Source organism: Aquila chrysaetos, chromosome 26, assembly GCF_900496995.4.
Source record: "Aquila chrysaetos chrysaetos chromosome 26, bAquChr1.4, whole genome shotgun sequence".
In the NCBI taxonomy this organism is placed as follows: Eukaryota; Metazoa; Chordata; class Aves; order Accipitriformes; family Accipitridae; genus Aquila; species Aquila chrysaetos.
In genome coordinates, this window is record NC_044029.1 from 2176976 (window position 1) to 2190360 (window position 13385).

The 13385-nt window shown below is 35.9% G+C and overlaps 1 protein-coding gene across 3 annotated transcripts in view; it reads right to left on the bottom strand.

Moving 5' to 3' along the window:
* The window catches only part of SCYL2 (SCY1 like pseudokinase 2), a 40424-nt gene that overhangs the window by 25082 nt on the left and 1957 nt on the right, over positions 1-13385 (bottom strand). For all 3 annotated transcript variants that reach the window (XM_030002898.2, XM_030002897.2, XM_030002899.2), the window contains 2 exons: positions 10006-10204; positions 2451-2608 (listed from right to left, as the gene is read on the bottom strand). In XM_030002898.2, the coding sequence (XP_029858758.1) occupies positions 2451-2608; positions 10006-10182 (335 nt within the window). In that variant the 5' untranslated portion in view covers positions 10183-10204. The remainder of the gene's footprint in view (positions 1-2450; positions 2609-10005; positions 10205-13385) is intronic.

Genomic DNA, 13385 nt, shown 5'->3' on the forward strand with positions numbered 1-13385 from the left:
GGAAGAATCAGAGCACAGAAAGACAAAGTCCTACATTTTCAATCTGACTTCAACTTCACCATAGAGCTTATACATTTAGTTACTGTTAAGGCAGAGATGACAAAAAATACCTAGGGAACACTTATTCAGTGACTTTCGTAACATGAACTCTCTGATTGCTGTTTTTTTGAGGGATGGCTTTTTATTTTTCACTTTAGGAGCTAATTAAATAAGGACCCAAACCAGAGTAATGGAAGGATGCGGCAAATTTAATTAAAGCAATTGAGTATTGCAGAAGCTGAACAGTTCCCTGAATAATATCAAAATGAAATTCAGAGTAACATAATAAAAAGAAAACAAGTTAAAAATAAAAGTGATGGCCAAAAGTGCATACGCTTTGGCAAAAACAGCAACAGATGGAATGTCTAGTAAACTAAGTATCTGGGACTCTTCACACTACTACTATTTTTAAAGGGTAGTAATGACATTATGAGTGAACTTATTTGGCTTTTTCATCCTTTTCTCCAATAACCAGTTAAATATAGAATAATATTGCTTATCTGTGCTGTTACTGGAATTCAAGACCAGTTGTAAGTAAATGTATTTATATTAAATATTTAGTATAAATAGTTATTCATTATACAAATGTATGTAAAAATGTATACATCATAATATATAGAATATATATATTTATATTAAATATAATTATATTGAATACCAATAATTTGGAGTAGAAACATTCTATTAATAGTGGAAAAGCTACCTACACACTAGGGTCAGAAAGGTATGGCCTTTCTTTCTATGTCTACTTCACCTGTGCAGGTACACCAAGTACCCCTTGGACCAGCAAAGGAGGAATAAAGGGTGACTTGCAAGCACTTCAACACAACTGTATGTTACTTTGAAGACACAAAAAGGTACAGTCGAACCAGAAGGAGCCCATAACAGATTTCTTGAAGAATAACTATTCTGGAAAGACCTGCAATTCTAAAGAAATCTTACAGCATGCTTGCACAAGGTGACACACACAAATATTCTAAGCAAACTTTTATTTTATGAACCCCCTCCAAAAACCGTTACCGGTTTCTGGCACAGCAAGCAACTGGACAGGTTTTGTGCTACTAGTGTTTCTACCAACAGCTGCGTGTGCTGAGTATGGAAAGAAGAACAACTGGAGCAAAGCATAGGGCATTGCTAAAAACTCACGAACGAGAACTCTGACAGAACTACACTGTTTATTTTACTCAAAAGGCTTAAATTCTTCACAAGAACACCAAAGCTTTCTTAACACTCCAAGGAATGAATCTTAGCCTTTTCTTCTGAAGTGCAGAGTTCAGGGAAAAAATAATTACAGATGCAGTTGCTGAGTCAATCAAAATACTGTGACAATTTTAGGAAGAAGCCTGGGGTATAATCTGGGATTCACTTGCATACAGTATGACTGAGATGACCCTAGGCCATTTAGCATGTAATAGTTTATTCACTGTTGCAGACTACTGAGAGCTGTCTTCAATTACCTAATTGATCTTCCTTAAGGCTCTTCTGAGGGGCATACTGAACCATAGGGGCAATGACAGCTTTGAAGCCTTGTTAATGTGAAATGTGTTTAGTACTGGAGGAAAGATGTATATGAATATGCAAGTGTCATTTAATCCAAGAAATCTTTCCCAAAGTAGGCATTGCAAAGATGAAGAAGCATTCCTACAGTATTCTCAGCTCCTAGAAGCCAGTACATTTCGAAAAATGCAGGTTAACAGACACAATCAAAAACACAGACTTTTGAAAAGTAATGTACGTGAACCTTTATTAGGCTACCATTTAGAAAAACTACTTTGGAAAAAAACTTTTCCAAAAAAAGCTTTCTATTTTAACATGAAACCTTCATTTTGTTTGTTAGATTTTAGTGTGCAGTTATCAGTACAGTTGAACAATAAATCTGGAAGACTAAACCATTATTGTGCCTAGTGACCAACCTTACATAAATCAAATAAGCACTATAAAAACACACTGAATTTTGTCTCCCTTGATTGACATTTGAGGACCTTTTAAACATGTACGTGGCCACAACACATACAATTTACCAAAAATCTCCAGTCTCACATGCATTAAGTACATACACCTCATAAATGGAACAAATGTGTCAACAACCTTTTCAAAGAAAACAATTTTTAAGAGCATTCTTTAAAAGTGAAATTAATTGAACTACCAAATTTTCACACTGTAAGGGTCATGTTTAGCCTTATAACTGCAACTGCAGTAAAATCACGCAATAGATTATTAATCAGATTCATATCAGAAATGGATCCTATGGCTTGGGGGAAAAAAAATCTGAGGGTGGGGTGAATACATGAGTAGGTAAATACAGTAAACTTGAATCTCATCAGATGTATGTGTTGAATGTTCCAGGTATTTTACGTCCAATAACAAAACAATGATTAAGAAAGTCTGTTCTCAACTGTACTACAGCTTACCTGGATTCTTCCAATGGATGTTGCACAGTAAGTAGTCGAGGGTGTCGAAGCCTGGTTAGCTGTTGAACACCTCGTTTTAAAGAATCAATAATGTGATCCTTTTCAAATTTTTGATATTTGTCTATTAGCTTCTTATCAAAGACAAAAACAGCCACTTCCTAGAAATAAGCAACAAAATTCACTCAATATATAACAAAGCCAAAACCCAAGCCTATACACAATTACATACACACATTTTTCGAATCAACAGTACAATCCCACCAATGCAATAAGTATCTCAAAGTATATTTATACATACATATTGTCCTTAACTTGTCCCAGTCATAATCACACAGGTTACTGTATATAACCTCGGAATATACATTTTAAGAGTCAAGGTACTACTGCTCCTTATGTTACAAACAGTAATACGTAAACTATAACCACTATCTACACAGTGACAAAGCAGAAGATCCAAATTAATTTTAGCATTAAATATATCAAGTAGTGCTTTATTAAACCAGACCCTGTCTCAGTGTTCTGCTCCAAACCAGTATGATCTAAATTAAACTAGACATTCATGAAAGATAATTTATAGTTAATAATCAATTAATCTGATCAGACCATTCACATGATAAAACATTAAGAATTTTTTAATGCTTAAACATGTCTAAAAAGAAGTCCCAGAAATGCAGTAAAGTTAAAACCACAGAAAATAGTTCTTCCAACCAACTTCTGCAAATGGAGTGGGAGAAAATTAAGAAATTTATATGAAACTCTGAAATTACAGAGGTGGATGTGAAATAAAAAATTAGATTACATCACCATCTTGGAAGCCATTAAAGAGAAATAAATCAATTGAAGAAAAAAGGAATTAAAAAATTTACAATGAAACAGAGACTTTCTTATACTCCTACAACAGCATTATGAAAAGGTTAGAAACCAGTACAAAATAATATGAAAATACAGCTTTCAGTCCCAAGAGGAAGTCTATGCTCTTGTATTGCATATTTTATAACCATTATTCTAATTAAAATCTCCCAGGAACAGTTACATTATTAATTTAAAAAAAAGACTTCTAGAAATAGGCTATATAAAAAAATAAATTCAGTCCAATACACAAAAAATTGGGTTATATTTTTTAGCTGGTACCTGTTTCATTAAGCCATTAGCAGGTTAACGTCTGTAACTAACTCAACTCAGTACACTTTTCCTGCTTCTATCCATACCAGCTCCCTGCTCCAGCTTTCAAGTGTAATGGATCAAACATTAACATTGACACAAGGCAGGGAGGAACCAATGACAGGGGATGGAAGATATACACTATACCCACTATTTAAAAAATACACATTTTCCAGTATGACGTGTGAATGTGTGCCCAATAACAAAATTTCAAATTAATACAGCAGTTCTGAAAGCAATTCTCTTTAATGACAAGTCAAAAGAATCAGAAAGTGAATATTTAAATCAGATAGTGTAGGACATCAGCTATGGTTTGAATATTTTATGATAGCTATAAATAAGTTCTATTGGTGCTTGCTGCAATCCTGCATCATTTGTCTGAAGTTTGACAGAACTTTTACATATCCAAAATTAGCTCACATATAACTATGTATATGAAATTGTAGTATTCTAAGTATGAAAATGATTGCTATCACATTGATTTCGTAGACTTAGTTATTGTGGAGTATCAAGAATCAAAGTAATTTGAGCTGTGTGACAACTTGCTTCCAATACCTTCATTTATCATGTAACACATCTCATACAAGAAGAAAGCATACAGCCATCTCTGCTCATGGACATAAAAATGTTAAATGTGTTCTGATATTAATTCAAAATATGGCATTCTGAAATTCAATTCCATAATCAACATTGATTTTTATATGCAGAATGCCATATCAACAGTTTAATATCTTAACCCCCATAAGTCACCAGACATTATTGTACAGAATAATTAAGAGATAGCTGAGTCACGGGCCACAGAACACAGTTTCAATGCACAAAAATTACTGAAACCATAGAGTATGCTTGGAAACTTTTAAAAGCATTCATGGTTTTATGCTGCGTGAACCAAATAACCCTGTCAAATTTTTACTATGAATACATTATTTCTGTTATTCCTTTTCTGTTTCACAAGAACTGATATCCGACCCCAAAAAAGAGGGCTACTGACTGTAGCTGATAGGGATTCTATTTCCTGTAACTACTTTGATGGAAACTTACCCAGAGGAAAACCTGAAAGGTTTACATAGTTACTACTTCTTTCCCCAGAAAGCTCTAGGGGAGCTTCCACTTTGTTTTTTTCATTTCATAGGTTTGAAGGAAGAGTAGCTTCCTCCTGCAGACTACTTGTTACTTAATTCTGCAGTTGTGTCGTAATGCCAACTTCATGATATAAAAATAAATTTAACATAAAAAGACTAAAATATATTTAAAAACCCTGACTGCTCTCCACAAAGAAAGTGAAAAAGTAGAGACAAAACAACCCTTATCTTTAACGACACAAATTTTCATTCATTCTGTGATAGGAAGTATACACACCCAGCTTGACAAGCTCTTGTCCCAGCACAGTATACTGGTCATGCCTCTACCTGCGTTAGGAAGCATGGACAAGTACGTAGGGGACTAGACTGGCCACTCAAGAGATCTAAGTTTAAATCTCAGTTCTGTTCACAAACATGACATAGTCCACACCTTCCACCTCACCTCCCACGTGTTTAAGCCAAGCGCTTTACTTCAAAGTGGGGTTAGGTAAAGCTCAGGGATGATACTGAGACAGCCGTATGTTATGATGTGTACCATGCAAATATTTGCCAGGATGAAGACCTTCAAGAAAACACCTTTTTTTAATGCCAAGAATTCAGAATTTTTAACATGAATCACTGAAAAGATCAGTGTTTCAGTTCTACAATGCCTTTGCCAAGGAATTAAACGTCACCTGTGCAAAGAGGAGTAAACATTGTCCACAACATGCAAGACACAGGACATGGTTTAACTGGGCTATAATAATATTAACTCATCTAGAATGCTTTTAGACACTGAATAGAAAAGTGTAAATCAGTTCTCTTTGATTGTGCTTGTGTATTTCAGGGGAATCCTGTTGACCACTGTCCCAAAGACCTGGTATTCACTAATATACCCCTTCATAAAGGTTTTTTATCCTTGTAGTTTTAATCACCAAATGCCCCAATTTCCTTGTCCCAGCTTCTTTGGGCAGTTTTCCTTTGTACTGGGTCTGGCTGAGATGGAGTTAATTTTCTTTATAGCAGCCCATATGGTGCTGTGTTTTAGATTTGTGACTAAAACAGTGTTGATAACACACCGATGTTTTAGCTGTTGCTGAAAAGTCCTTGCGCAGGGTCAAGGCTTTCTCTTTTTCCTGCTCTGCCCCACAGCGAGTAGGCTGGAGGTAGGCAGGAGATTGGGATGGGACACGGCCAGGAGAACCAACCCAAACCGGCCAAAGGGCTATTCCGTATTGTATAACATCATGTTCAGTGGTAAAAACTAGGGTAGAGGAAGAAGAAGGGGGGTTTTGGCTTCCAAGGTGGCTGTTGTTTGGAGACTAGCTTGAGCACCAGTCTGCCTGTGGGATGTGGTGGGCAATTTCCTTTGCTTTGCTTGATTTTTTCCCGCCTTCCTTCACCTATTAAAGTGTCCAGATCTTGACCTATGAGTTTTCTTGCTTTTCTTCTTCCTATTTTTCTGCCCCCATCCTGCTGGCAGTGGGGAAGTGAGTGAGTAGCTGAGTGGGTGCTTGGTTGCTGGTCGGGGTCAACCTACCACATCCTCCAAGTCCATTTGCAATCCTGCATTCCTTATGAAACACACACCAGTTTGAAACACACACTGACACTTTAAAATACGTGTCCTTATTTACCCATGTAAACACCTTATAAACCAAAGAGAATGCAAAAATTCTGCTCCTATCTTAGCCAATGCAACTGCTAAAAAAAAAAACCAAAAAAAGAAAGGGGGGAAAGGGGGAAGAGAGCGAGAGAAACAATTCTCCCTAACCAGAAAAAGGCAACCAAGGCATGTCACGCTTTCTCTCCTGCCCCTAAGAGGAAGGCAAGAATTCAGAAACATATCGGGTTTGTGTGTCAAAAAAGATGCACACAAAACTAGAAAGTATTTCTAAACTGAAGACTCTAAAAGCTGTGGAAATGTAATGAGAATGGAATAGCAATACTGCTTCCTAGTCATCTCATTGCATACTGAGAAAACATGTTAAAAATACCTGTAAAACATTCAAGCACTATAGTGGGGAATGCTACAGAAACTCAAATCCTTCTATTTTCAATGACATTTTGAATAGTGTGGAGTAATAGTGCCAGAGACTAAGCACAGAACAACAAGGAAGAAAAAACCCACCACAAAATATTTAATAACCATCTATCCTGTGAACTGAATGATGTAGTGCTCTCGTGGAAAAAAATTAAATGGGATCATATTAAAGACTAAGTCATGAACATAAAAGCAAAGGAAATTTTAAGGTAGCAGTCAGAGTGATTTTAGAAACTTTATGTTTGTTTTCCTTTTCACGCTTTTTTTTTAATGAATAATCAAATGTAACTCAATATGCAAACACACAATGTTTTACCAAAGCCTCCCACTGTGCAAAGCAAAATAGTCTCTGAACTAAAATACTGGAAAGCATTCCAGTGTTACTCTGGTCTTTTGCCAGAAAAAGATTTTCCTCCAGCTTTTGGGGGGTTTATTTTCAGAAGCTTGCCAATGTTTTTTTATAACCCTACTTTCTCATCAGTTTGTTTCAGTCATAAGGTATACAACTATTTCAATTTTAAAATTAATTAGCCTTTAAAGTTTGAATAGTAGGAAGCTTTCATTTCAAAGCTACTGTATGCACAGCCAAAACAACAGAAAGCTGACTTACCTCCCATTAATATATTTAGTGCTACCACAATAACACCTAAACACAACTACAGTAGTCTTGAAGAGCAAACCATTATCTCCTTAATTCTGCTGGTTTTTACAGCGGAGCTGCCAACAAGAACATTAAGTGACCTTATCCTATCTATTTCTTTACGATCGCACTTTCTAAGTGGAAAAAAGGACAACTGCCATATTATGCCAGAAAAAAACATAAGTGCATAAAGACTAAGTTAACAAATCCAAGATGAGCAGAAATACATACTGTAAAATTAGCAATGTTACTTCACATATACACATATAACCAGAAACTCATAAATCTTTCAAACAAACAGCTGCAAATCAGCTATCAAATAACACCAGACAAACATATGCACACAGGTAAGTAATTTCCTCGCATTCTGTTACATTGTTATTCAGTCACCTACAAAGTAAGCAAGAAAAGACAAGGCACGTTAAAAAAAAACCCAAAACGTAAACATTCAGACATCCAGGAAAACCAGCAAGGCAGGAACCAGGCGGAACTCTGAAAAGAGGAATAAAATCATACAAATCTACTGTCACCAGAGGTGGAATATTTGTAACTGTCCACTGACTTAAAATAGGAACCAAATTAATCTGTATTTGAAATCTTAACTTCAGCTGACCAACTTCTGTAAGACTGCTGAATTCCATTTGTCCTGAGAACAAAGATTTCTGATCAGTTCTACTGCTGTAATGCTAAGCCTCCAAATTTAGCTATTTTATCTGGCTACAATGACTTAAATTATTACTTGTGGCATTGTAAAGTGACAACACCATGGGCAATTAAGCACTTACATCCTGCTTGTCTGATTACAATACACATTTACTGTAATAAAGCTGAGTGCTTGTAGCTTCAAATTAGATATACACACTTGCAATACAGCAAATATGTGCATCACTTCACAAAAATGACTGCTACTGCTTGGAAAATGGCAGCCAGCCACTTCCATATTGCCCAGCTAACATTCAAAAGGTACATGCAAAAGAAATAAAAAATGTTAAAGAACAGATATATTGCAATACAACACAACATAAACTGTTTGTATTGCTGCGTAGTTTTATTTTGCAATGGCAAACTGAATGTTGACATGATGCTACTTAACTGGTAATATTAATAATGGATGGTAATTGCATGTCAAATCACCAGCCATCTGAAATTCCCTGCAGTACAACTGCTGCTGTATTTTTAATGATTAATGATAGTATACAAATGTACAGATGTTACATCAGGGTTTACAGAGATACTGTAGGATCACATGTGGTAACACCTGAACAAATACTCTGCAAAATCAGTGGTTAGAACACCCATTCAAAGCTTGAAAAACATGATCGACAGGAACCAAATTACATACACTCTGTCAATTAGGCAGTGAAAGAAACTTGCTACAACTCTCCAGACCTTAAAGCTACACCTGCTACAGGTCAAATGCTTACTGGGCACAGAGATTGTATAAAACCTATCAAAACTACCATACTTTCAATGTTATCACTTCTTTGTATAGTTGCATAAAAACAAAAAAACCCCAGTTGGTACATTGGGTAAATTCAGGAAATACTAGATGTATAGACTTCTGCAACAGCTAGACAGATGCTTGAGAATATGGCAAAAGAACCCGTGTAACATTTTTCAGATCCTGTCACAATCAGATCACACATTCTCCACAGATTCTTTATTCTGCATAGTACATTTCTTCTCTATTTGCTACAGTTTATTTTCCTACCATCTAACAGATTGTATATATGCTTTCCAAAGTTATTCCTTTGCGTTCATTTCTTTTTGGTACATCTGTAGCAAGCTGATTCATTGTCTAAGTGACTTCACATCACTTCAGCATCAAGTTTAACTGAAGGCCATAACTTAGTAACACTTCTATTTACTCATTGAATATTCTATTTCCTCTCCAGGACTGAAAAAAGACTTTTCACATTTCTCCAGTACAATAAAATCATTTTCTATAATAACAGTTCTTAAACTCTGTTTCTGGCAAACCTTCTTCCAAAGTCACAATCCCACTTTCATTTACACATGTGACTTCAAGTGAGTCAGAAGTTTATAAACTAGCGCTCTAAACCTACTACTTTAAGGAAACTAGAAGGGAACAATATCTGAAAGCAGCACAGGGAAGCCACAACTCACTTCCTCCACAACCTCCTCCTCTATCCCATGCCTTCCTGTTACTGATTCTCACGACTTAACATTTCTAACCCCTCAATTTCTGCATGGCAGCTATAGTCTCTTTTGCAAGAACAAATGATGGCATACTTCACGATTACCTTAAACTGTAAAAAGCCAGTAGTGCTGCCAAAAAAGCTGCAAGGTAAAACAAATTAGGGAACCAGTCCATGTTAAAACAAACTACTTCCTTCTTGTCAGATCACTTTTAACTCAGATTAATTCTTGATCTTGGTCTCGAATTGTATGCTATGAATGCAGAACTACTTCTTTCTCCAGCAGTGAAGGCTTAAAGCAATTATCACCTGTGTGGCTGAGAACATTAAATTTAAATAATGTTGAGTACTTAATTTCATTTTACTCACAGTATTACCCTTACCATTAGTCTGCCCAGTTTGATTTTGTTTTTAAATGCCACATAGCAACTGCTACCTATCAGTCTGTTATCTAATGCTTATAAACGTAGGTCTTTACTTGACAACCCACCTGTTTTGTTGATTTTTTAGTTCCATTAAATATCTTCCAAGCAAGACCATTACCACCACTGGCAATATGTCGGCCAACATCAAATTCCCTGGTAACAGGATTTCCCATGACTGCGCTGGTGACATCAGCCGTTACCTTTGTAACGGTACTCTTCAATTTATTCAGCATGGACTCCATTGTCTCAACTGTGCACCAATGTCTGCAAAGACAAGAAAAAAAAACAGCTTCACAAGTCCTCTCACAATTTCTGTTAACACAGACGCATGTTGAAAACTATAACATCTAACCAAGGATCCAATAAGATACAGGAGTAACCGACAGAAAGAATACTGAAATATAACTTCCAGGGCTTTGCAGTTACACATATTCACACTGCACAAATGTATCTGTGTGTGCATGCCTCGGGATTATATGTCATTGCTTCTACTCCTCAAAAACTTCTGAATCTCTTGATCATTCTTCATTAGATCTAATAAAGCAATTAAGGACTGAGAAAATAAACCGTTTCTTGAAAACAGGTAACTGAATAATGCAAAGAATCTATAAATTGCTCCCATGAAGGGAAAGGTTCACACCTTGTGTATCAGTATCAATTAATAAAGAGAACCAAATCTGAAGGAAACCAGGCTCCTTTTATTCTATTGCTCACAGAACTACACATTTTCTGAATGGAAGGATTGCTTAAGATCCCAGACCAGCAAAAGAATAGATGTGTATTATATACAGAAGACAAGTAAAAATGTGTTCTTTCCTACACTATGCTTGCCAAAATACAAGCTCAAATTTCAGTATTTTATGCATCAGATTGCTGACATTACTATTTGTATGACCTAAGTATTAATGAGCTTAAGTATTAATCAGTTGCCACACGGAAAGGAAACAAGAAACCATCTTTTTATGCTTTAAGAAAATTGTACAAGGAAGTTTTTTTGCATCACCTTGCAAATTTAAGAGCTAAAAGACTGCGGCAGCTTACAATTTAGTTCATCTTCTCCTGTTGTGTGTACTCCCAGTTTCCTAAGTTAACATAATTAATTCCAAAAAATCTGACTTGCTTATTCTGCCAGATAGAAGTTCTGAAGCCTATGTCCCATTTATACAATGTCTCTCTGGTAATGGATACACAAGAAAGAATGAAGACAGGAAACAAACAGTGAAAAAAAAGAGATAAATGTTCATCTTCCTTATCAGTATGAGCAAAGATGAAGAGAGAATGCAAGAAGAAATTATTACTGGAATCAGCATTATGTGGTATATTCAAAAGCAACATTTAATGATGTTTCTTCATTCTCTCTTTCAAATAAGGTGTGAAGAGTGCTATTTCTTCAACCTATAGTAAAATAAACCTAAGATAGCACATCAGCAAATGTACTGAAACCTGCAGAAATACTATTTTCAATTATGGCCTTATTTGTCATATACTCAACTCATTCGCATATAATTTGTGTAAAACTACTTCTTTGAAAAATAGAGAATGTAACTCCTATTCAAACCGACAAGACAAGATTCTGTTGTGATAAAGAAGATGTTTGCCAAATCATGGTAACAAGGAAAAAAAGCAGCAGAAAGCAATAACAAATAATCCAGTGAGCACTGGGACTGATCAGCCCCATGTCCTTCTGATCGGATGTTAGGTGTTTGCTTGCACAAATTAAAGCTCTTCCCACTGTATTATATACATTTATAAGTCAACGTTCTAGTCTACACAGATTATCTGGTGTCCATTAATATATGCATTTATGCCACAGCTTCTTCCACATTCGAGACAGAGACAGAGTTTCTTTCCTCTTTACAGCAACTTAGTCTCACAAAATCTGTAGCAACTTATTTTTGACACCTGCGTACCTCAGTCAAACTTGACTGAAATCAACCACACTAAAGTTATTTGGACATGCACACCTTCTCCCCCTGATACTACAGATCTCATTCCATTAGAAATCAAGAGAAATAATCTGATTAGTATTAAATTGGAAAGATAAGACTTGTTTTCTAAAAGAGGTAATAAACATACTAAACAAAACTTCTTAAAAAGTTATATGAGTTACTGAACAATTCACTCCAGTGCAGATGTATGTAACAGTATTAACCTAGTCCTAAGCAAACTCTAGCACAGCGCTAGAAGCAACACAGCTATGCTGCTCTACCTTGACTATTGTTGCAGGTATATCCCACCTTCAGTACTCTTCCATTGTGAAATGCAGAAATACACTAATGCTGCGGCTCCATAGATATTTCTCCAATTTCCGTGTCAGCTGAGTGACGCAACTTTGCGCTACTAAATGAAGAACCAGACTAGGAGTTTTAAGAAAATACATCATAAAAAAGAAAGGTATCCAGCTGCACAGATCTCGACCTTGCAAATACTTAACTTTAAAATCAGAAATAGTAGTTATGGCCTCAACGGGACTACTCAGGAACAGAACCAGATATGACTGCAAGCATGTTCAGGGTGGAGTTGGTCTTAATTATAGGGACTGTGAGTTTAGATATGAGAAGCTCAGTCTGAATACAATGAGATAATCTTAAGAATAATTATGTCCTTGCTTGGTATGTACTAAGTGTTTTGTTGAGAACATAGCTGGAAATAAATTACGGAAATATAGAATTCCTTTATTAAGTAATTTTATTACAGTATGTGACATTTTATTACAATATATTAATTTTACTTTATGAACTGTGCTGTGGAAAAATGCATGCAATTCCTAACTGTGCAGCCCAAGACCAAACAGCTATTAGACATGGGCTAATAGCCCTGTATAAAGGAACTTTTCATTAACCTGATAAATAGGTAGAAACAAGGATCATGGAGTATTCTAAATAGGAACTAAAGGTATTTCCAGCTCTCAGAGATTTTATTCTGCAGCTATTCCATGGGGCAAACTCTATATGCTAAAGGACTATAAAATCAATCCTAATGAGTTTAGGATAACCACAAATCTAATTTATTTGGTTTTAAATCCTGTGCTTTTTGCATTGTTTCATTCACTCCCAGCCAGCAAACCTTCTCTAGTATCAATGCAATACAATCCCATGTTAAGAGCTCTCAAAACTAAAGAGACGCTTTGCAAAATTAATTGCGGAGATATTATGAAGAAAAATGCACATGCATGCATGTTCAAATTCCTTTGTATAAATCTGAAACGGAGCTTCTCTATACAGGTGGTAGAAAAATGGTGCAATATTGATTAAACCAGAAGTGCCCTCTGCTGTGGGTGACAGACTAACTGCAGTGAGAAGCCTGGAAAAGCCACTAGGTGAGAATGTTAACAGCATTCCAGTGTCTGAAGGGTTAGGATTTAAAAATCAAGCCTGGTAGGCCCTGTCCAACCTGTTCCTCTCCAGCCTGACAGTATGCAAACTACTGTTTAATTTAGCTACTG